Source organism: Akebia trifoliata, chromosome 2 (genome assembly GCF_017979445.1).
Source record: "Akebia trifoliata isolate Shusen 1 chromosome 2, ASM1797944v1, whole genome shotgun sequence".
Classification (NCBI taxonomy): Eukaryota; Viridiplantae; Streptophyta; class Magnoliopsida; order Ranunculales; family Lardizabalaceae; genus Akebia; species Akebia trifoliata.
In genome coordinates, this window is record NC_141376.1 from 22,967,615 (window position 1) to 22,991,880 (window position 24,266).

General features: G+C 33.6%; 1 protein-coding gene across 2 annotated transcripts; it reads left to right on the forward strand.

Moving 5' to 3' along the window:
• Positions 1 to 684: 684 nt before the first annotated feature.
• On the forward strand, positions 685 to 23,893 carry LOC147409922 (fatty acid amide hydrolase-like). Of its 2 annotated transcripts, XM_086432097.1 has the most exons (21): positions 685 to 1,142; positions 2,700 to 2,809; positions 4,572 to 4,632; positions 5,035 to 5,219; positions 5,374 to 5,503; positions 14,495 to 14,572; positions 14,668 to 14,815; positions 15,287 to 15,399; positions 17,599 to 17,674; positions 17,793 to 17,864; positions 17,973 to 18,024; positions 19,342 to 19,413; positions 19,864 to 19,944; positions 20,409 to 20,512; positions 20,611 to 20,703; positions 21,721 to 21,789; positions 21,892 to 21,956; positions 22,115 to 22,176; positions 22,678 to 22,773; positions 23,484 to 23,546; positions 23,608 to 23,893. In XM_086432097.1, exons 1-21 carry the CDS (start codon positions 1,043 to 1,045, stop codon positions 23,635 to 23,637), a joined length of 1,860 nt encoding a protein of 619 aa, XP_086288223.1. In that variant the 5' UTR covers positions 685 to 1,042; the 3' UTR covers positions 23,638 to 23,893. The 2 variants fall into 2 exon arrangements, with proteins under 2 accessions (XP_086288223.1, XP_086288224.1); XM_086432098.1 differs by lacking the exon at positions 2,700 to 2,809 and having other exon boundaries at positions 688 to 1,142; positions 23,484 to 23,892.
• Positions 23,894 to 24,266: the final 373 nt, after the last annotated feature.

The window sequence follows — 24,266 nt, forward strand, 5'->3', positions numbered from 1 at the left end:
GGATGGTGGCGACTTCCTAAACTTGTGTAGATGAGCTCAAAAACTACTCAAAGGTTTCGAAGCTTGTGTATTTACAAATGAGATTTTGGGTATAAAAATCTAGGGTTTTATGTAAATGATTAATTATAGGTTGAAAAGAATGAATGGGAGATAAAATTGAGTAACTAATAAAAAAAGAAGAAGATAAAGTTAAGAAATCATACAATAGAAGTTGGAGAACTCGAAGATGAATGATTTTGAGAAGAAAAATCTAGGGTTTTGATTAGAGATTGTAGATGAGGGCATTTAAGTCTTTTTCCCTTAGTTTGTTCAAAAGACTAAGGTCAAAAGATTCAGTTTCAAAACATAGGGAAGGGTATCTCAAATATTCGGTAAAACATAAGGCGCATGTCTAATATTTAGGGTATGTGTGCCACAATTGATCGATAGCAAGCCTACGTATCTTTTCTCATCTCATCATTTCAAATCTCGGTGGAACCTTCCTTTAACGAGAGCAATCCTGTCAAGATAACATAAATGTGCATTTATCCAGATTAAAAAAACAAAAAAAAAAAACTATTAAAGTCTCGGTGTATAATTTCGTTGGATGCAAAAAAGAGTCCGACATCAAATCGTTGAACGAGGCTTGGAAGTTGGAACCTGGTCTTTTTAAAGTTAAAATGGCGATCGAAGCTAAAGAATGCAAAATTGTAAGATCCCTAAACCCAAGGAAACCTGAACTAATAATCTGCAAGGATCCGTATTAATGTTCTCATCTCAGCCCTTCGTTGAACATTAGATGTCCAACGTCGTTGCACCATAGAGAAATCCTGAGGAATGCCGTTAATGGAGAAGCCAACTACTTCAGAGTACGACGAATACAAGACCTTTCGATTTTCTCTTCTTCAACCTTCCAATTCCCTCTCTCTAAAGCACATGACACATCTACTCACATTTATAAAAACACGAATATCGGTTGAACTTCATTTAATTCCAACCGTTTCTACTCTCTCTCTTACTCTGTTTCTTTCTTTCTTTCTCTCTGAATCATTCGGTTTTTACAATGAGGTTCTTGAGGACTGAAGGTCGGGTTTACAAGCCAGTGAAGGAAGAAGATTTAAGCCCTAATGGTGGCAAGCCTTATCGCTCAATGTCCGTCAAAGGTCCCGATTTCCTTAAACTCCTCTTCATCTGCTTTCAATTTCTTCTTGTTTCATGCATTTCGGCTGTTATTTTAGCTCTTGTATTGTAAGTTGTGATTGAGTACAAAAGTTCATAGTGGCAATCTCTGATTTTTGTTTCTGTTCGCTTATTTGCATAAATTTTTCTTTTGATTCACTTATTAAAAATGGTTGGGTTTTTTTATTTTTATGGGAACTTTGAGAATTCAAATTGATTTTGCTCTCTATGTTCATTACTACTAACAGTCTTACTTAGTCATGATGTGGGGAGAGTGTCATATTAGAAACATGGTTTTAAAATTCGGTTTGTTGTCTCGTCTGGTTCCGTCCATGGACGAGACCAAGTTGTCTCGGACGAGATAAACCATTCAACTATGTTTAAAATTATTTATGAGAGATTCTATTGTCACACCAACTTTTGCTAACACCACCCCAATTCATATTTAAATCACCACATCTTTGAGTGGCATTAGCAAAAGTTGGTGTGGCAATAGAAGCTCTTATATATACACCTATGTGAAAGTACTTATAAATTTTTTTTTTTTTTTTTTAAATAGAGTAGATTAGAAGATGTTTTTATTATAAAATCATGTTTTATTTAGATAATAAAAGTTTAAATTCTAAAAAAATTAATTGTTTTCATTAAAATATATAAAATCCTGGTTGACTTGGAAGAGTTTCACTGACTCAGCCGAGATTTTCAAAATATTGTCCTAGTCAACTCGTTTATCTCGCGAGATTCTGCAGACCTGAGACTTCATGTCTATATGTCTTGTTCATGAATGATACCGAGACGACGAGATTTAAAACCATGATTCGAAAGGGAGGGAGAGTTTCTCCTTTGCTTATATATAACCAATCAATCATTATTATTATTAGTTGATCAAATGGAGGAACTAAATGTATTGACATGATCATGAAAAGAGGGTAGTGTGTGTGGGTGCTTGAGGCACATTTTGTATTCACACTTTGCATCATCAAAAGGAGCCATTTCTTATTTGCTTTTAATCACACAATGGTTAACTTGTTGACCTCATGTTTCACCTTGAAAAAAATTGAACAAACTAATCATTGGGTTAGTGGGCATGCATGAAGGGATGCAACAGTTCATCCATGCCATAACATCTTACATGATTGAAGATCGGATTGATATAAACCATTTTTTTTGTATGAATGGAACCATTAGAGGGGCTATCAAGATTATAAATAAAGGTCCTAATAGGGGTTATTTGAACCTTCATCAGACTATGCAGAATCCGAAAGCAAAAGCAGAGATCTAAGTTTCATTATATCCTAGAAAAAGTCTCACCCTAAACCCTTTATGTAGTCATAGTTTTACTAGAAGGAGAGCAAAGTAAGTTTTGAAGATTCACTTGGTCAAGCATTGAAGGGTAAAGATTCCATTGATTTTAGTTTTATTATTAAAATTGAGAGTCACAAATATGGTTTGAAATGAAAGGCTTTGAACTCAAAATTCTTCATTGTAGAATATGGTTGTTTGAGTTTTGTTAATTTTGTACATTTGTATTTTTGTTATAGCTCCTCGTATGAATGGACTTGTGATTAAGATTTACACATGGATTTTGGAATCAAAAGTTCTTGGTGCGGTGGTGTTGCACGTAGTGATGAAAATGAATCAAATTCACAAGGTACTGAATTGGTATTTCATGATCATTTCATTGTCTGCATGGTTTTCACATTCTTATGTTTGATTTGATTGAATTTGAGGCTCCTTTAGTTTGAGAGGGCGCAAACTTAGCTAAGTTGGTAAAGCCTGTGGAGTGTTGATCCCACGACCTAGGTTCAAAGCTTGTTGACAACTGAATATATTAGTAATTATTCAAAACATAAAGTATAACAATACATGAATATAGTACTTAATATTATATTAATCAAGTACTTTACATATTAAGTTGTATGTAGATAATGTGACATAAGTATTCTCATTTCCATGTATGATATTGTTGCTTTTCACTCTCGGTCTTTCAAATTGTGTGTACTTGTAGCGGAACATTGTTGATTTTCATTCCACACTTCATATGACTATTCATTGTATTTTAATGATGTATGATGGCTTGGGTGCGTTCTAATGTCTGTTTTACCATTTCCTACAGTTTGAATAAAAATTTCCTCAATATTTCCATTATTTCCTAAAAACTGTATTAATTTTCTCACTAATCACAATGTTTCCATTTCCAAGCTAATTGAAATAATAAACACCGACATTGAAATTTAATATTTTGGCTACAACAAAAAAAATTACTAAAAAGTAGACATAGTTCCTTCTTATTGATCTTTCCTGAATCAATAAAGACTACACTACTACCTCTACTTTATCTAATTAAGTTTAGCTATGAGAGAATAAGCTTCCTACCTTCTTACTAACTTTATGAATCTCCAATGGTTTTCTTTAACTGATTCAGATATCACCAAAAATGAATCGAAAGATAAAATTCCTATCTTCTTAATGCACTTCTCTAAATTTTCTAAGGCTGTAGGTAGGTTCATCTCCACCCGAGTAAGTTTAGATATAGAAAAAATGATTTGAACTGACTGATTCCCACCTTTTTAGTGTTGTCAAACAAATAAACCTAATAACCCCCTAATTTGAGCTCTATATAAAACTCCCTATTTGATCCTTTGAAAAAGCTTCATGAATTAAAAGAAGATAGCAACAAACTTGTAAACTACTTGTTAGGATGAAGATACCAACAACCCTCTTTTGTTTATTTGTCACCAGTTTAGTAGGATGTTATTTATCAAGTCAGGATGCTCTGCAACAACGAAAAGATATCAAACTATAAATAAGCTTCCTAAGAAAAAGGGTGTTGTCCACAACGGGCACTTTTTCCGGAATGATTAATTAGAGATGATTTGTTAATGATGTAATTGCATTGTAGCAATCCCTTTGGCAATGGACGCTTTCATTTCAATTTTCAAGTCCTGCTATTATAACTTATAAGAAATTAGTCACTTTTTCATTCCACGATAAACTTTATCAGTAAATATTTGTCCAATTTATAAAAATACAATGACGATAGGTTGTAGAAACTTTTTTATATAAGTATGATAGATTGTAGAAGCTTAACAACAATTATTTCTTAAAATCTTGACACGTTGCGTAGGTTATAAAAAAGTCATTTGCCTAGGATATAAAGTGTGTGGCACCTTGTGCATTGCTCTTATTAGCATAATCAAATTCAAGGTGTGTATGGTATTATTTTTTTTGTTCGTAATGTAATCTAATCTGCAACTTAGATAAGAATTTAAAAACGATTCACTCAATTATCAAAAAGAACTACTCCATGCATTTTTCTTAACAAATAATATTTTGAACATCTTGACTTAACCCATCAAAGTAATCTATTAAGTACTTTCTCACTTGCTTACAAGTACCTTTGACTTTTGCAGCTTATTTCATTTGCAGAGTTGCAGGAGCCACCTATGTTTGTTCCCTCCCATCTCTGGGAAGGTCTGTCTCTTTACAAGATCAAATCTTTCCTAGAGTATCGTTATTTTAGTTTGCTACATGAGACATTGTGTTTTCATTCCCTAAAAGGAATCTCATAATATGTTTGAGAGATTCTATTGCCACACCTACTTTTGCTAATGCCACACTAATTCATATGTAAATCACCAAAGAATTAACACATATCTCGGGGTGGGGTTAGCAAAAATTGATGTGGCAATAGAAGCTCTCTATGGTTTTCATCATTTATATTCTTTGGAGTGTGGAAATTCTAGGATGGTTCATGTAGTTCATTGTCATGGCATCGGTAATCTGATACTAAATCCATATTTTGATAATCAAATTTAAATTCATTTTTCGTAAGTTCAACTATTGGTGATGGACAATTTATGATTATGATCACAGATCTTAAAGAACAAGAGGTTAAGTCCATACAGCCTGGTTTGTCTCCACCGGAACAAGTTCAACAAGCCATGGATTGCCTGCCTTTATATTCGAAATCTATAGTACATAATCCATCTAGTTTTCAACGTTGGACAATACAAGATTATTCAAGAGCCTATATTTCAAGAGAAACAACTCCTCTAATGGTAAACCGTTTTGTAGCTTGTATATGTATGATCAGCAATTATTATGTCCATATGTACACTTCATTCTGCATTAGCGTACTAATGGGCATAACTACTTGACACTTTGAAATACATTCTATCGGAATTGAGTTTCAAAGAATATTTATTTATACAGGTTGCAAATAAATTTCTAGCTGCTGCCCACGAATCTTCCAATCCTCCGTTGCAAATGTCATTCTTTATTAGTTGTTATTCTGAAGATATTTTAAAGCAAGCTACTGAGTCAACTCTTCGATATGAAAAAGGTACTTGTCCACTAGAAAAACATAAACATTTGTTGCTAAATAAACATGCTTACAAAATTGTCATTTGTGTTAAGTTTCTATAACCTTACTAAAATTGTTTGTAGTATTTGATAATATATTAATTTTTATTTTTTTTATTCTAAAAAAATGTGATCTAACTCATTTTGAATTTATCCGGTGGCTTAGAACCCATTTGTATGTCAAAGTGAACTCGAGAGCATTTCCACCAAAATAATAAAAGTAACATAAAGTCAAGTCTACATGATGTTTCTATTTCACTAAACTCTATTATTAAGGAAAGAGGTGAGGGGTTGAAAGGCATGGAACAAGTTTTATAACTAGATGTGACATGTCTGGGATCAATATTTTCCTATTGAAGTCTAAAATTAAATCATGTTTGACTTTGCCTGACATGTTGATAAAGTTAGCAAACTCATCATGGGAGCTAGATCTACCATTTTAATTGTATGTATTTACTTTAGTTTTGAACTTTACAATCAAATTAATAATAATTCTTCTGGATTTTGAGAACTAGGTCATCTATATGATCTAGGATTGTTGTGTTAACTTAGGTCCTATGGTTTAGTACTAGGTGCTTGATAAGGCTAGGAATAACCCTTGGTCTATGTTGATTAAACGTACACCAAATATTAGTTGTTAACCAACCAACTACTCCAAAAGATCGATTTATTGGAGAGGGGGATAACTATGAATATAAGAGGGTTATGGGGCTTAACTGGGGTATAACACACCCGAGTGTGGAGGAAAATATACACTCAACACTCCCCCTCAGCCATAAAGGTGGAAATAATCGAATTCGTGACCTATACAAACCTAATGTCTGATACCATGTTAACCAACGACCTATTCCAAAAGACCGACTTGTTGGAGAGTGGGAGAACAATGAATGTAAGAGGGTCACGAGGCTTAATTGGGGTATGACACACCCCAGAGTAGAAGAAAATACACACTCAACATTTGCATCTTAAAAAATGGTCGAATTTAAAGCCTTTAATCTCTATTTTTTGGTTGAAATCTTCTATGCGGCTTAATACCCCATTGTTAGACCTTTTATAGGTGATCAATTTAATACTTGGGGCAACTAGGGTTGGTATGTGCGATTGTAGGGGATTACTCCTGTCCCAAAAGGATGTGGGGAAACCCCCAGTTTTAAAAAAAAATATAAAATAAATAAGATTTGCATTTTCATTGGGCTTTACATGTTTTATGTTTGCATTTTCATTGGGCTTTACATGTTTTATGTTTACTTTGTTTTCTTAATCCCTAAAAGGAACTTTTCTATTTGAAATCCTAGATATTATTTTCATACAAAAAGCCTATTGTTATTCCCATTGACTAGAATCTTATTCTCTACCCGAATACCTCAAGCATTTAGAAGTTGGGATTCTTAAAATAGAGTGTTGATATGTGTAACATTTTTTTGCTTTATTATCCATCTTGTTGGATACCGAAATGATTATCAAGCACCTAAAAATAACATAATTTTAGTTAGTCATTTGTGTGTCATCTTTTTCTTGTTATGTGATTGTGGTTTGTAGAATATTGCTTGGTTGGTTATGATACTTTACATTGTATTACTACTTGTCAATTCATACATTTTTTTCTTACACATTATCAATTCATCATGAAAATTTTGTTAATTAATGTTGAGGTTTAAAATCTTGTCTCGATTCAGAATTTCGGTAAAGAGAAAATCATAAATGACCTTGACCATCGGAGTTTTTCAAGGTCAATGACTTGCTGGGTTCTGGCCAAAACCAAAATGCCTATCGAAACATTCTGAAATGGCACCAAACTTTGAACTATGATTAATGCAACCTAATTATGCAGCAAGGCATGTGTATCACCTTGTTGTGTAAGAATGAAACCATACAAGTTATGTCCACCACAAAATGCAAACCACATTTGATGAGGAGGATGAGAGGCACATGTGGAGGTGTGATAGTAACTTTGATCACTAATGTGATTGGAATGAATCTAATTTGTTGACTTGCCTCGACAGACTATATAGCTTTTATTTTTAGACTGAATTGGGTCATTTGCAATTTTTAAGATGCTTAACCATGATTAATCGAGTAGATCTATGTGGTGCAGTTCATATTTAACTTGTAGTTAGTGCACTTTGAATTTGGTATTACTATCGTGTGTGACTCTTGGAATGGGTCTCCATTTCTATCATGTGTGAGAGTTGGCCTCATAGGTGACCTTAGTGACCTCATATACTTTTTACTTGTTTGAATGGTATTGGTTGGTGTCACTAATTTAGTTTATGGTTTCAATTGCATGGATGATTTGGCCAGGTCTAAAAATACTCACAAGATTTTTTTTTTAAAACCAAAAACCAAGATTTGCGTGTTGATTTGGAGTTTATTTTGAGAAAAGTTTTCATTCATTTACTTGGGATTTGTGTGTTGTACATCTAGAACACATATTTGGTAAACTGATTAAGATCCCTTTAGGAAGTTCCTTCTTTTCTCTTTACAAAACTATTAGGTATCTATTATTGGACTAACACCATGTAGGTTATTTAGGTATCAATGAATCTCATTGAGGTGTTGGGATCTAGGGTACATGTATTTGGTATGGACTTGGAGTTTGGACATCAGTGATCTTTTGCGATTCTATTATAGCTATGCCCTGTACTATAACTCCAACTACGAAATACCTAAACAACATATTATTTGATTTAACTAACTTGTGGAAAATGCTCCAATATGAAGTAGCATGTGTGAAAAATCCAGGTTGTTTTCCTTGAGTAGGTAGGCATTTTAGATGAGTTATTTGCCAGTCAAGGTTGTAGAGAGGCTTTCCTTCTCTCACATGCTTGGGACTTTTCCATGGGGTGAATTCAATTTCCTCCCTCATCGTGCTTGAGACTTTCTAGTAGGGTGAATTCCCTTTCTAAGATGATTTGGGTCTTGTGGTTTAAAAATTGGGGAAATGTTGGCATTTTGGACAATAGCTATCTATCCAAATGTAGGAAGCTCACTCTTAGTATAGCGTGTTTTCTAGCTTACAATCAACTACTTATCTTTGTTCCCAATCTTGATAAGTGTGGAAATAAAAATGTAGAGATTGATGAAGGATTTCTTGTGGAAAGATATGTGAGAAGTACACCACCTTGTGAGTGGGTGGGGGGTAGGTTTGTCTTCCAAAGAAGTGGGGGAGGGAGCTTGGAAGTAAGGAATATTAAAGCTATGAATATTACTTTATTGGGAGAATAGCTTATTTATCTGAAGGTGAAACACTAATTCTTATTAAGAGCATGTTATTTAGCTTACCATTCTACTATATATATATTTTTATTCTAGATCTTGATGAGTATGGCCAACACGATGGAGAGATTGATGAGGGACTTCACGTGTTAAGATACGTGAGATGAGAAGTATACTACCTTTCTTGGGAATTGGGTAGGTTTGCCTTCCAAAGTAGGGAGAGTATGCTAGGAGTAGGAGTATTGAATCCATGAATAATACTCTATTGGGGAAATGACTTGGACATTGGGAGAAGTAGACTTCTTAAAAAGGGTGCCAAAGAACAAATACAAGTGTAGGCACGGTTTTGGAGGATGTGATAACAATGAGATGTTTTCCCACATACGCCTTTACCCTATGACATGGTATTTCTAATATGGGGTCACAGTTAGGAAGAGATGGTCATTTTTAAGATAAGGAAAGGCAACAAAATTCTTTCTTTGGAGGAAATGTGGTGTGGGGAGTCCAATTTGAAGGGTACATTTCTTGCTTTATTCTAGCTATCAAATAACACATATTTTGTACTTAAAGACCTTTTGATGAGGACATTCGAGTTTTAGCACTAATATTTTGATTTTTCAATGTCGAAGACCCCATTTGCATATCACCAAGAAGACCCCACATTTGGTAGATGCATTTGGGTTGCTTTTAAGTAGCATAGAGATCCCATTGGCCATTATTTTTTAGGGTTTTGTGGCCCATTAGTGGGCTGGACGAATTTTAGTGATAAAAGAATTTTTTGTTTGTTTGTTTTGTTTTGGTTATTTAGGGGCCTACTAATTATTTAATTATTTTATTAGTGACCTAATAATACCATTATTTTATAATTTGATCTTAGCCATAGATTTCATTTGATATTTGAGATTAGTCCTTAGGTTAGAGAATACTATATAAACCTTTGTTTTAGTTATTTGATTGGACAATAAAAAATTTACACTTCTCTTTTGAGAAATTTAATAGTAATTGGATGTAGGTGTGAAGCCATTGGTGTGATGCCAAGACCCTTTGGAGTGATTTCGAAATAGTTATCTTCTTCTAAATACCCTTCTTATTTCTAGGTATGATTAAAAGTCTCATCTATCTTCTTCTTTTCCTTCATCTATTTCTTTAATTTTTTTATATTTTGGATCAACCCTAGCCGCCATATACACCAACCTAAACCCTAATCCTTATGTAAAACCAACCCTACCCCTATTTTTTACCTTCTATTCAAATTGATAAATATTGCTGGATAATTATTGCAAATGCTTAATTTAAACCCTAAAGAAAAACTTTGCATTTCACATATCCAATTGGCCTTGTTGAAATCTTTCACAATGGTCAAAAACATCTTTTGGGCCTAAAACATTGTCTTGAAGCCCTTCATTGAGCTCAAGAAAATCTTAATTGACATTGGATCAAGACCCTAGGCTGAAGTTCTACCCCTTAGGATCCCTCAATTTAATATTTTTGAAATAGCCTAGTAAGATTGTCACTTGACCTGTGATCATTTTTAATTGTAGATTAGATTTTCTTCATAATTTGTGTAGAATTAGCTTCTTTTATGGCATTCTTTGTTCTTAGTAACTAATATGAGCTTAGATTCCGCATTTTAGGTTAAGTTTTGTATCATCATACATCATATCTTCTTCTTTTCCTTCAATTTTTTTTTAATTTTTTCTATTTTGGATCAATCCTAGCAACCATGAACACCAACCTAAATCCTAATCCTTGTGGAAAACCAATCCTACCATTTTTTCTTTCATCTTGTATTTAAATTGATAAATATTGTTGGAAAATTATGGTGAATAATTAATTTAAACCCTATGTCAAAACTTTGTGTTTCACTTACCCAACTTGATGGGGACATTAGATCATCACCCCTTAAGTATTATATATAGGAGGAGGAAACCACAAGTTTCCTAGTGGATCGGTGATAATTATTGGAAGGACTTGAAAACCCCATGTGGAAAATCTTTGAAGATTCTACATTGAAGAGTTCATGTGGGCTATGTTTGGATCAAGGAGGACTTATTGAATGAGTTAGAAAGCCCAATAGATGGCCATAATATTGGAATGCTTAGTTAGTTTTTTATCTTGGGATTTTATTTTGGGCTTATTTTTGTGTTTTGTTAGTCCATGGTCTTAATATAGATGTTTGAGGGTAGTTTAGTAGTTTTAGTTTATATTTTTATTAAGTTTATAAGGGTTGAAAATTTAAGGGAGGTAAAATTACAAAAAATAGAGTATTTTTTATAATTTTATCTTTAATTCATGATAGCTTAGGTATTTTTCTCTTTAGGGTTTTGTTTTAATATTTAAGGACATCTTTATGTTATTTTAGAGTAGCTTTTGGAATAAAATTTACAGAGTTTTTTGGTTCATTTGCTTGAATGTTGGGGCATTCAACTTGGTGAATTAGATTCATCAATCTTCTTCATTTACTTTTTGGTTTGCATATACAACTCTTATTTTCTTCTTTTTCTTCTTATTCTTCTTCTTCTATTTCTTCTTCTTAATCTTCCATAGGTCTCTTTCAATATTTATGTTTCTAAACTCTAAATTAGTCCCAACCAACATCCTTTAGAGTCTCTATACCTAGTTGGACCTAACCAAATCATACATCTTTTTTGCCCAACCCAAACTTGTCCCAAAAACCTAGCCGAATCTGCTTAAATCACTTACAAAATCATCCCAACTTGTTGTCCAATAATTTACAGGAAGTCTAGACTAGCCAAACCCTATAAAGAAAAACACTTCCAATCACATTTTCTTGCTGCCCAGTAATTTACAGCCACCCTAGTTAATCAAATCTTCTTCAAACCCATCTTAAACCATATTTATTATTTATTATTCCAACTCTAGACTTAGGTGTTGTTTGTTAAACTGAAAAAAATAAGTGCTGAATAGCATTAAGCGCTGAAATTTATAAGCGCTAAATTTAAGTGCTGAAAAAGTTGTTTGTTTAGATGCTGAATCATGTTTGTTACACATTGTTGAAACTGGTAAATTGTTTTTGTTACCCTTACAATCATATTATACATTGTTTGCATGTTTCAAATGCTTATCTATTATCAAACACAATAAAATATATTATTTCTTATAAAATTAAAATACAATTTATTTTTAAATAATAAATAATACTCAAATCTTCAATTTATAAATAATAATTTCTATTTATAAAAGCCCACAAATTTCAAATTAAAAATAATAATGTCATACAAGTCACCAAAATTTGAAATCAACTTTAAATGAACTTAATTTTGGATGAATAATTTTCGATGGAAATGAAGGATGTGTAATTATAAAAGCAACCTATGAATTAATAAGGGCAACCCACACTATAGCCATTTTTTTTGTTTTGTTTTATATGGGTTAAAGTTTTTGGAATGAGCAAATTTTTAGTGAGGATGGTCTATATGGTCTAGAGATCATCCTCACCAAAAATCAGTACATTTTGAAACTTCTAACTTGTCAAAAATAGTTTTAAAAAAAAAGGAATGATTTACGGTTCTTGAACTTGTTTTGGTAGGGTTAGAAGTTTCAAAATGTGCTGATTTTTGGTGAGGATGATCTCCTCATTGTAGAGATCATCCTCACCAAAAATCAACTCATTCCAAAACTTTTAACCCATATAAGACAAAATAATTTAGCCATGGTGTGGGTTTATTAATTTGTGGGGTGTTTATATATTTATCCATGGGATGTAAGAGGTAATATCCTTTTAAGAATAAGGGCATACTTGTCCGTGTTGAAAAAAGCGAAGTGCTTACCGCTTCAGCACTTTTTTTCAGCATCAAAATAGTGCTGAATTTTTTTCACTTATTTTCAGCAATAAGCGCTGAAAATATAGAGTAAACAAACGCGCTATTTTAACAAGAGTGCTGAATTTAAATTTTTTCAGCAATAAGTACTGAAAAATAGTGCAAACAAACACCACCTTAACCTTAAGAACCTATTTTTTTCACATCTTTCCAAACATTGTTAGATTAATACCCTAGACTAGTTAGAAGTTCTATCTTCCATAAGATCCTTCTATATAATATTTTAGATTTAGTCTGTTGGAACTTAAAACATTGCTTAGAATTATTTGTTAATTATTTATTGTACTTCTCTTATTTTCTACGATAGAATCTAGTAGTTTGTGATATTCATTGTCCTTGTAATTTCATCCTAATCTTAGAACTAACATCTTAGTTTGTTTCATAGTCTTGCATCACAATTGCCCTTGTTGAAACCTTTCACAATGGCCAATAAAATATTTTAGGTCTAAAACCCTTTTTTAAAACTCTAGATTGGCTCACAAAAGTCTTAATTGATATTGGATTAAGACCGTAAGTTAGTTGGATGTTGTATTCCTGTTTGGATGCCTTAATTTAATATTTTTGAAATAGTACTGTACGATGGTCACTTAGCCTAGGATCATTTTTAATTGCATGTCAGATTTTCTTTATAATTTATGGTGAAGTTGGCTTCTTTTATGCTTTTCTTTGTTCTGAATTAGTTTTGATCTCAAATTCCGCATTTTAGGTTAAGTTTGCATCGTTCAACACCATTTTCATAAAGAAAGAGGTAATGTGTCACGGAGTTTGGGTCTTGGAAGAAATTTGAATTTGCTATTAGTTTGTTTTCCCCTTTAGGTGAAGCACATCTTTCGCAAAGGTAGATACGAGCATCTTGAGATTAGTTTGCAAATGTCCTTTTTATGCCTGATCTTTCTATTAGGTTAGGTTTCTCCTCAGGTCTTCTCATCATTTGTATAGGTATCTCATATTCTAGGTAGTGCTGATTTTTTCATTTGGACATCCTACTTGGTTAAGATCCTAATTTATCGTCTCATTTTTAGGAAGAAGCTAATTTTCAACCATTTCTATGTGCAAATGGAGTGGGACCATGAATTTATTATTGAACACTCTTATATTACTGCTCAAGCTGGACTATGAATGCCAAATATGCCCAATTTGGATAGATACAAAATATTACATTAAACCGAAATACCCTCGCCAATACCAGTAAACTCCTATTACATTACATTGTTCTATCGTTCATTAGGGTCACAAACTTGGATGAATGTTGTGATGGAGCCTCAAATAATTTTGGTATCTAGGATCTTGGACAATCTGATTTAGCTTTGCCCGAGGTAACCCGTGAATATCTAGGGAAGATCAAACACCCCTTGTCATTAGGACTTTTTTATTAACTTGGCCAACTTCGTTATGTTCGAATATCTTGGCTTTTGACTCTTTTTCTTACTTCAACTCGGCCTTGCTTGGCCTTGACTCAAGTGGATCATCCCAAATTGGCACTGAATTGGCTTTAACTTGTGGACTTTTGTATTGTTTTTGGCTAGCACAGACTCATGTCTCGGTCATCGGAGTTGACTCAACCATGTCAACGATCTACTTGGACTCCAAGATGAGTCCTAAGACCACCAAAAATCTACTTCCTTGGTACAACATAACCCTGCCTTCACCTTGTTTATGTAACCTGGACCAACCACATGATGGCATTGACATTTTAACATTGTGCTATTAGGATTATACTAAGGGTTGACAAAACAAAAGAGCAAGAGAGCTTAGGGAGAAGAACCACTCTTTAAAAAGGGCATCACTTTTCTACATGTGGAAGCTTCCTCTTATTGTATATGTTTCTTTAGAGATGATTATCCATGATGCAATTGTGCTATTTGTAATATATTTATTCTTACTGATGAGACACTAATCATATCCTTGTGCAGGACATCCAATTTCAGTCCTGGATGGAGTCCCAATTGCTATTAAAGATGAAATAGATTGTATGCCTTATCCAACTACAGGTACTAGTTTACTGGTTGGGTGTCACTGCCAGGGCATAGACAACTTAATTTTTTTTTCCTGTTTGTTATCGTATTCAAATGATGAATTTTTCTAGGAGGAACCAAGTGGCTACCCAAGGTGAGACCTTGTACAAATGATGCATGCTGTGTCAAGCACCTAAAATCATGTGGTGCCATAATTGTTGGGAAAACCAATATGCATGAGCTTGGTCTTGGAGCTAGTGGAATTAATCCTCATTACGGGTAAGAACATGCTGCTCTATTTTTCAGGTAAAAAATGTAATCTAGTTGTTGAGTATATATTTTCCTTCACTCTTGGGTGTGTCATACCCCAATTAAGTTTCGTGACCCCCTTATGCTCATAGTTCTCCCCCTTTCTAACAAATCGGTCTTTTGTTTTGGTTGATTGGTTAACATTGTATCAGAGCGCTAGGTTTGTATAGGTCCCTAGTTCAATTCTTTCCACCCTTAAGAGTGAGGGGGAGTGTAGAGTGTATATTTTCCTCCAGTCTAGGGTGTGTCATACCCCAGTTAATCCACGTGACCCTCTTATATTGGTAGTTCTCCCCACATATTGGTCTTTTGGAGTTGGTTGGATAACACTAGTTGCTAATAATTTCATTTATTATCTTTTTTTTATTTCGGTCATATTGCATAAAAAAAGTTTACCTACATGGTTGATGATAATAGAATGTGTGTTCATGTATACTGCAGGGCTGCTAAAAATCCTTACGATATCAACAAGATCTCCGGTGGTTCTTCTAGTGGATCTGCTACAGTTGTGTCTGCAGGATTGTGCCCTGTTGCCCTTGGTGTTGATGGAGGAGGTAAGTTCTTTTCCTTCAATAAAAAATCAGATTAACTTAATCACTAGTACTTGCTTTTATTATTTATAATTTGGTAATTAATATTGCATCAATAATGTTTTGATTAATGGAGAAAAACCTAAACATTCCAAAACATTCAGAATTTTTTGAAACATTCGAAAAGAAAAATGTTCCTTAACTTTCGAGTATGATAGTTCATGAAATCTAATATGATGTTCTCCTTACCAAAGTTAGAGTTGTCATAAACTCTTCAGTGTAAATTTCATTTGAACCACCTCAGATTTAAGATACAAAGTGATGGAATATTGTTCCAAGGTAATTTGACTTCATATTGGGGGTTGAGATTAGGCATGCACCACTGCCTTAAAAACAATGTTTTTGTTTCATACAATACCTCATATAACTTGCAAACTAGACTAGCGATGGTTCATGAAATCTAGTATTGAATGATCAAACAGTGAAGAGTTGACTCTTTAATTATGGGAATGGAGGAGCCTGTTTTAAGTTAAACTGACTGATTCAGGCAATAGAAATCATGGGATGGGGCATGAACTAGGGAATGGCTTTTATGGGAGTGTCAGGCTGCCTATTGGACATGCACTGCATGAATCTATGCATTAATCTCTACAAGATATAGCAAGCACACACCTCTTATAATGAACTTATGTAAACTATTTTTCGGGGTAGCTTGGTATTCCATTTGGATGGATTTTTAATCATTTGGATTGTCTTGTGCTAATTTATAGAAACCACCTCTCAAGTTGCCTTAATCTACAAAAAAAGCCATGTGACTTTATTGCAACCAACTACATCTACCCACATGTCTCTCTTAAAAGAATGAGAAGAATTCATAGGGAGAGTTCTCTAGCATCTTTTCTAGGATCCTATCTGAGATAGCATTTTCCTTTGGAATGTATCCTTAAACAAAATCTTGACTGTTGATAATCTTCTATGCTGAAAGATGATCATGTTGGATTTATTTCTTTTTGAGCAAATGTAATGCAGAGTGTCTAAATCATTTACTTCTTCATTGCCCCATCACTTCATTTTAGTTTCTTTCTTTATTCATTTTGGGGAAGCTTGCATGTTACTTGTGTCCATGTTGGATTTCTGCAAAAGTTGGCATATTGTTGCTTTATAGGTTTAAAATCTCGTCTCAAGCCAATGTTTTTGTCAGGAGAAAAACTGAGATAGTCTCTACCGAAGTGCATGTGCAACACATGCCAAAAATTATGGCCATGTCAATGTGCCTGCGGTTTTTTCCAGCCAACGAAACCATGATATAATATCCCAAGCGAGGTGTATGGCTGCTAATTCAACCATTTGATCCTCTAGAATGTCATCAAATTGCTGATACTGTTTTGTAATGAACACCCTCTCATCATGGTCATTGTGGGAACATAAGGCAAATAGTGCGTGTTTTCAGAAAACAATTTTCATTCTCGTGTCCTTTGTGAATTTGATTGTCCCCTCGTTCATTGTTCATTTTCTTCAAGTGTCTAAATTTTTTGCAAGATCTTGGTGAGCACCTAGCGTGTTTCATCGCGGCCCTTATTGAGGTTCTGAATTCCATTTCCACCTTCATATTGAAGGACGAGATATTTTCCTCAAGCTCCTAAAATTTACCATAATGCAGAGCCCTAGAGAATAAGATCAACCCAGGAAATGGTGGCTTGGATACCAAATGGTGTGATCCTTTGTTCATACAAGTTTTACCATGTAAAGAAAAAAAAATAAAACAATAACAGAGAAAATGGCTTGTTCAAGGGATTCGAGACCTAAAATTCCCTTGTAACAATTGTATTCTAGCTTGAATTTTCCAAGGATTTCACAACTTCATAATTAATTTTCTACTAAATCAAGTTGCCCAAATCTGTAACTGAATAACTATGTAAATTCTAACAATAATTTAATTATATATATTGCTAAACGAGGAAAATTTCTATTATAAGGAAGGTGCTCTGATATGATCATGTACTAAGTTTCCCTTCTCAATTCTATTTTAGTGCTTGATCTGAACTGGTCAATTAAGTAATCTATATGAAAAGATTGTGCAAGAATGAGTTTCTACAAATTACAACCCCATTTCAGACCAAATATAGAATGTGACTTAAGAAGTTTATCGACAAACTAATTTGAACCTTAGAAGATTTTATTTCCATTTTGGATGACTCTCTAACAACTGAAGTGTTTGTTCAGGTTCTGTGCGAATGCCCGCTGCTCTTTGTGGTGTTGTTGGTTTTAAACCAACTTTTGGATGTGTGTCTCATTCAGGGTAAAAACTAATTAATCCGGAAAATGACTTATTTGGAAATCCTCCACTATTATTTCTTATAACCATAAGGAATGGAGGCCTATGGATTCAAAAATTTATTTATGCTTTTGTTTTTCAGTGTCCTTCCTCTAAATTGGACAGTCGGAATGGTTGGAATACTAGCGGGCACAGTGGAAGATGCACTTATTGTGTTAGTGTTTTTCTTATTCAATCAATTGTTCATTTTCATGGCAAAATTGTGTTTTTCAGACTTGTTCATGATTTGATTGGTATGGATAATAATTTTTTATATTTTCAGTTATGCAGCTATTAGTGAGCACCTTCCATCATGTCAACCCACTGTATTACAGGTGATTGTGTCACACATATCCGAGAACTTTTCACTTGTTCAATGGCTGAATTCTTTGCTTAAGCGTCCAGAAATCTAAAAAAAAATATCCCTACTTATATCTATTGGCATCCCAAATTTTACTTATTACACCCAAATTAAAAATAAAGAAAATAAGTGAATATTTGAGAGTAAGTAAAGTTGGGGTGCCAATAGTAGATCTCTCTATTTTTTTTACTGAAATTGTTTGAACCAGTATATTAATGTTTTGTAATGTTGAGATTATAATTTGAGCCAAACCTTTTTAATGTTTGAAGAGTGTGTTAATCTTTAATTGGGGCAAGATAAATAATTTAAGAAATTGGGGTGTAATAAGTAAAAGTTGGGGTGCCAATAGCAGCTCTTAAAATGAACCAGGACATTTTTTTATTAGTTTTACTCAATGTTAAAGCACATCAAAAGGCTATTGGTTTATTTGATAGCAGAGTTACGATAAATATGAATAAACATTGTTAAATTGTATTTAGAAGTAAAGAGCTATCATAAGTATTATTTTAAAAAAGAATATCCTCACAAAATTAAAAATGCCATTTTTGTAGGGCAAGGAAATCAAAATTTTGGGGCTACCATTACATGACCTTGAATCAGCAAACTTGGGGTCATAGGTCAACTCAGAGATGAAAAAATAAGTGATTGATTTGAATTTTATATAATTAAATTAGAGAGTTGCTATCATCACACCATCTTTTACTAACGCCACACCAACTCTGTGCAATTCTTTGATGATTTATATAGGAATTGGTGTGGCATTAGTAAAAGTTGGTGCGGCAATAGTAGCTCTCTTAAATTATTATGCCTGTAACAATGATTTTATCTTGCCTCTTGTTTCTCAGTCTTTCAAATATTTGCATCGAAATTCATTGAGTGCTATTCATCTCACAAATGCTACTCCAAATGGTTGTTTTTAGTGATATAATGAGTTAAGACTTACTATTGTTGGTAACATCCAGTTTCAATCATGTCATATGATATCGATGCATTTTCCCACTGTTTTGGATATAATTCTCCAAAATTCTCTATTTGACGAAATTTTACAAAACTTCTCCATGTTGAATTAATTCCGAAAATTTAACTTGGCAAAGTTTTGGGTCTCTGCTCAAGTAGAATTCAGATGTAAAAGAAAAAAATTGATCTTATGTTATTCTTCTTCACAGTAAGAGTCTTTATATGTTAATAGACTACTCTTTTCAAATCTTTCCTAAATTTTATTGTGATGAGCAACTATACACAGGAACTTACTCACTTTTGCACTTTTTTTTTTTTGGTGTGAACTTATCAGCCCAAGGTAGATTTCCCACTAATGAAGTCAACAAGCTCCATTACCAATGTGAAAATGGCAATTTATGGGGAGGTTCGTAATTCATTATTAAACTTGTAGCCGACAAAAGTTATGAATCTATAGTTATATCTATATAACAAAACACAAAGGTGGGTGATGGGTCCCACTCCAACGACAGTTGTGGGGTATAAATGTCCCACTCTAGCTACAGTGGTCCATACTACCCTACTTTATTGCCTTTCCTCTTCTCCCCCTTCAACTTTATTGCATTTCCTCTTCACCCCCTCAACTTTATCGTCTATCCTCTCCCCTCCCCCCAATCCCTTTTTCAATAATACCCCCTAATTTTACTATCTTTCCTCTTTTACCCCTTTAACCCCAAAGAGGATGCCCATGCCATAGGCACCGACAAACCCTAGTTCTATAATATCCAGTGATTTATTTATAAGTAAACATCTTTTCTACTCACCATTGTTATATTTCCTAACTCGATACTCATTCATTCTTTTTTGGGTCAAATAGTGGTTTAATGATTGCAATGATGATGTTAAAAGATGTTGCCACCAAGCCTTGGACCTGCTTTGCAAGCATTATGGATGGAAGGTATTATCTTTCAATGATTGTTATTTTAGCAGCTATCATTATAAGATTATTTATTGTTATTCTCTAATGAATACAACATAGAAGCATAGTGACAAAAATCTGCGATTTTTTTTTAAATCACGATTTTTTAAAAATCACAAAGTTTTGAAAAAATATGAGTTTTCAAAAAATCACGATTAATCGTGATTTAATCAACAATTTTCTATATAAAAAAAAAAATTATTTTTATTTTTAGCATTTTTAAGTGTTATTTTATCATTTAATATGAGAAATACATATTTATTACATTTTTATGTACTTAAAAATTATTTTTATTTTTAAATTTATTTGATATTTTTCCGACTTTATCAACTTTTTTCCGAAGCTTTCTCCTTCTGAATTATTCCTGAACCACGACTGTCACTATGTGTAGAAGGGAGATATAATTACTTTTCTAATATGCCCCACCCTTTGCTATTTGTAAGACTGTGGAGGTGACTATACCGGAGATAGAAGTGATGAGATTGGCACATTATTTAACGATTGGTTCTGAATGTTATGCCTCGCTGGGCTCCGAGCTTGAAAATCTGTATGTTATCTCCACCGTTCTCACAGTCCTCCCTACTTACATGTGTTTTGATAAAGAGTTAAGAAGTCTCGCTAATACACACACTTTGACTGAATTAGGAATACCACAGAATTAGGGTGGGATGCAAGGGTAGCATTTCGTGTATACAAGACTTTTAGCAGCAGAGAATATTTGAATGCTCAGCGAATCAGGTATCCTTTACACCCTAATATTATTAATTCTTTGAGTATCATGGAATCGTTTTATTTCCTGAAAATAAAGTGGTGAAACATTCTTTAATTACTGTTACAAGTGGTACATGAACTAACTTGAAGTCTTCACTAGAGTCATTACAAGCCTTCAACTCAAGGTCTAATAGTTGGGTGAAGGACATGATTTAAGATAAAGGAAACACATTTTTATGCATAGAAGAGTTTGCTTGTGCCGCATCCTCTTTGCTAAATAGAAAGAGTAAAATTGGAGGGGGGGGGGGGGGGGAAGAGAGGAAAGCGGATGAAGTTGAAGGGTTAGTGTGAACCCCACTCCACTGTAGCTGGAGTGGGACATTTATACCCCACCAGTGGTTGGAGTGGGACCTACCGTTGTGTTTTATTATATAGATATGAGAGATATGGGCTTAACTTTAACTTTACACCACTAAAATCTATGTATTTTTGGTGTATTGGTTGGGTTTATATCATTTGGTATAAGAGCCAAAACCATGCCTCGAGTTGAAATCTTAGAAGGAGTGACTAGGGGAAAGGACCACGTTGGGGCCCATAAAAAAACATACCAGAGTGCAAGCTACCACAAAGTGGGCATCGAGGGCATTAGTGGATGGGCTGCCCGACGAAAGGGCTACCTTGGGGTCTGAAAAGAAGGGTACCAAAGTTAAAGTCACCACAAAGTGGGCCGCCACAGATATGTTATGACCCCAAAGAAATATGAGTTTGACTTTTCACACCAGTACCACCTAGGTATTCTTGGTGTCTTAGTTGGGTTAGTATCAATATACTTGGCAAACCTACTTTTCAAAAAAAAAAAATATATACTTGGCAAACCTGTGAGCCATGTTAATCATATTTAAGGGTATAAAATGAGATTGTAAATATTCATAATATGGTTTTAGTCCAAATAGAACATACATCTTAGTATTTGTTCATTTTATCATTTATTTGGTGATGTAGAATGCCCCAATGAAATACAATTTTTTTTCTACATATCCCCAGGAACCGCCAGATGCATATTTACAAGGAGATTTTTAAGAGGGCAGATGTCATTGTCACACCTACAACAAGGTATCTGTTTATGTGTTTGAAACAATGAAGGGTTTCCTCATATACTTTCTCAGATGTTTACTCTTGCAAAATTTTCTTACTAATTTCCCGTGTTCTTAACAGTGTTACAGCATACCCAATTACAAATGATTCTCTCAAATATGGTGAATTTGACTATGTAAAGGCAGGTATGTAGCAATAATGTGATACTTCTTTTGTTCTAAGCATAATCTATAACCATTTGAAAACTTGAAGATGTGCACTTGGCGCCCCTTCACGTAGTGTTACTCAGTGAATCAATAAGGATATGGTTGGTTCTATGGAAATTTGAACTTTGTTGTTTCAGCTGCACTTGTACAGTACCAGGTAGCAGGAAATTTTCTGGGATTACCTGCAATAACTGTTCCGGTAGGATCTTGTATACCTTTATCTTGTTATGTTATAAACATGGTTTCAAATCTTGGTTTGATGTCTCGTCTTGTTCATGGATGAGATCGAGATAAACCATTTAACTCAGTGTATTTATATACAAATAATTCCTATTTTGTTTTTGTAAAATAAGGTAGACTAGAATATGTTTCGTCAAAAGATCATATTTTTATTTGGAAAATAAATATTTAAATTATAACAAATTAATTATTTAATCAATATGTACAAAATCCCCAGTTGATTCTGTTGAGTTTTGTCAAAATATCATCTGAGTTGTCTCGGTAGTCGAATGAGACAACGTGCAAGACAATTCATGTTGAATGTCTGTATCGTTGTAGAATGGGATGGACGAGTCATCTTGGTCTTGAACAAGATTTGAAACCATAGTTATAACTTCTGAGTAACAATGTTTGTTTTTCTAATGTTTTATTATAGAACAATCCTTGATTTTGTTACAATTACCTGATTGCAATCTGGTAGGTTGGCTATGACAAGGTGGGGATGCCTATTGGCCTCCAGTTCATCGGAAAACCATGGTCCGAATCAACCTTAATCCATATTGCTTTTGCGATGCAGGTAGATAAACACAGCTCAAATTCTCGTTTTTGATGTCCTTGTACTGTTTTCAAGAACGTCAAGATAAATAATTCTTTGCAAATCTTCATGTTCAATCAGCTTGTTCTCAATTTCTCTGCAGTTCTGTTTGATCGCACAAGAAAAATGGTTTTTCTGAGTAAATGCAATTTGCAGGAATATGATTTCTTATTTTCTTTGGGAAAACATTTTCCTTGTTTATCACACTTGTTCAAACAATTTCAGTTGTTTATCATTATGACTAGGCTCATATAAAAAAATAGAAATCTAGCAAAAACAAAATAAAAATGAGAGAGAGCTTCTATTGGCAACCCAACTTTTACTTCTTTTGAACCATTTACTTATTTTCTTTATTTGTAATTGGGGTGTAATAAGTAAAAGTTGGGGTGCCAAATGTGGCTCTCCTTATATATCTGTCCTACAAGATTACATGTGGACCATACTTGATGTCATGAAAATAATAAATACCATACAACACCATGTGCATGAATAGACATGAATTATAAGAAAAAAGAAATTTACATCAATAAGAGGTAAATGCGCTCTACATGGGTGCATGTTTCCAACATTTATGTCTAATTATCTTCATCATTACATGGTATATATGTCACAGAAAATTCTTTATTTCCAACTAATTAACTAATAGCGCAAAGTATCAATGTCTAATGTTCAAATCCAATACTTGTTTACAGGGCTTGTGCATCTCAAGCTACAGAAAACCGAAAGTTTTTTATGATCTCCTTGGGAACAAACAGGTACAACAAGCTACTTCACAGAAAACTTAACAATTATCAACATCTCCTTGGGAACAAACAGGTACAACAAGCTACTTCACAGAAAACTTAACAATTATCAACAACACACATGCTTACAATTTTTATTGTTTACATTCTTAATTGAATGAGTTAGCAAATTATTATATTTTTTTGGTTGCACATTTGGTTGTTTCTAGCAATATTGGCAGCTAAATAATATTTCTGATCATGATATCATTTGTAATAAGATACTTGGCTCAAATATCCACCAATAAGTATCAAAAATTTGATTTCCATCTTTTGAAAATGCTTCCACTAATTTTTTGCAAAATTTTTACAACACTTTTAACTATTTTATGCACACCTCATACACTTACCACTACAGGAGAGTTAAGCTGACTATTGCTAAGTAGACTTTAAGATTCTCCAGCCAAAGTTCAAAAAACAGCAGGTGACCAATTCCAAGAATCAAAATGGGTGATAAATTCAGTTTGAATAAAGTTACTACTTTTTCCATAAGAACACAGGCAATTTTAACACAATTGTAGGATTTGAGTGTGTCATATAAAAATGAATGTTTGTCATGTTAATAAATTGAGCATAGCAGTGATGAAGATGTTGAGATCGATGAGTAAAAAGACTATTTAAGATAAAATTACATAAGAGCATCTATGATTCTGGGCACACCTATATGTGAAATGATGTCAATTTCAATGTTAC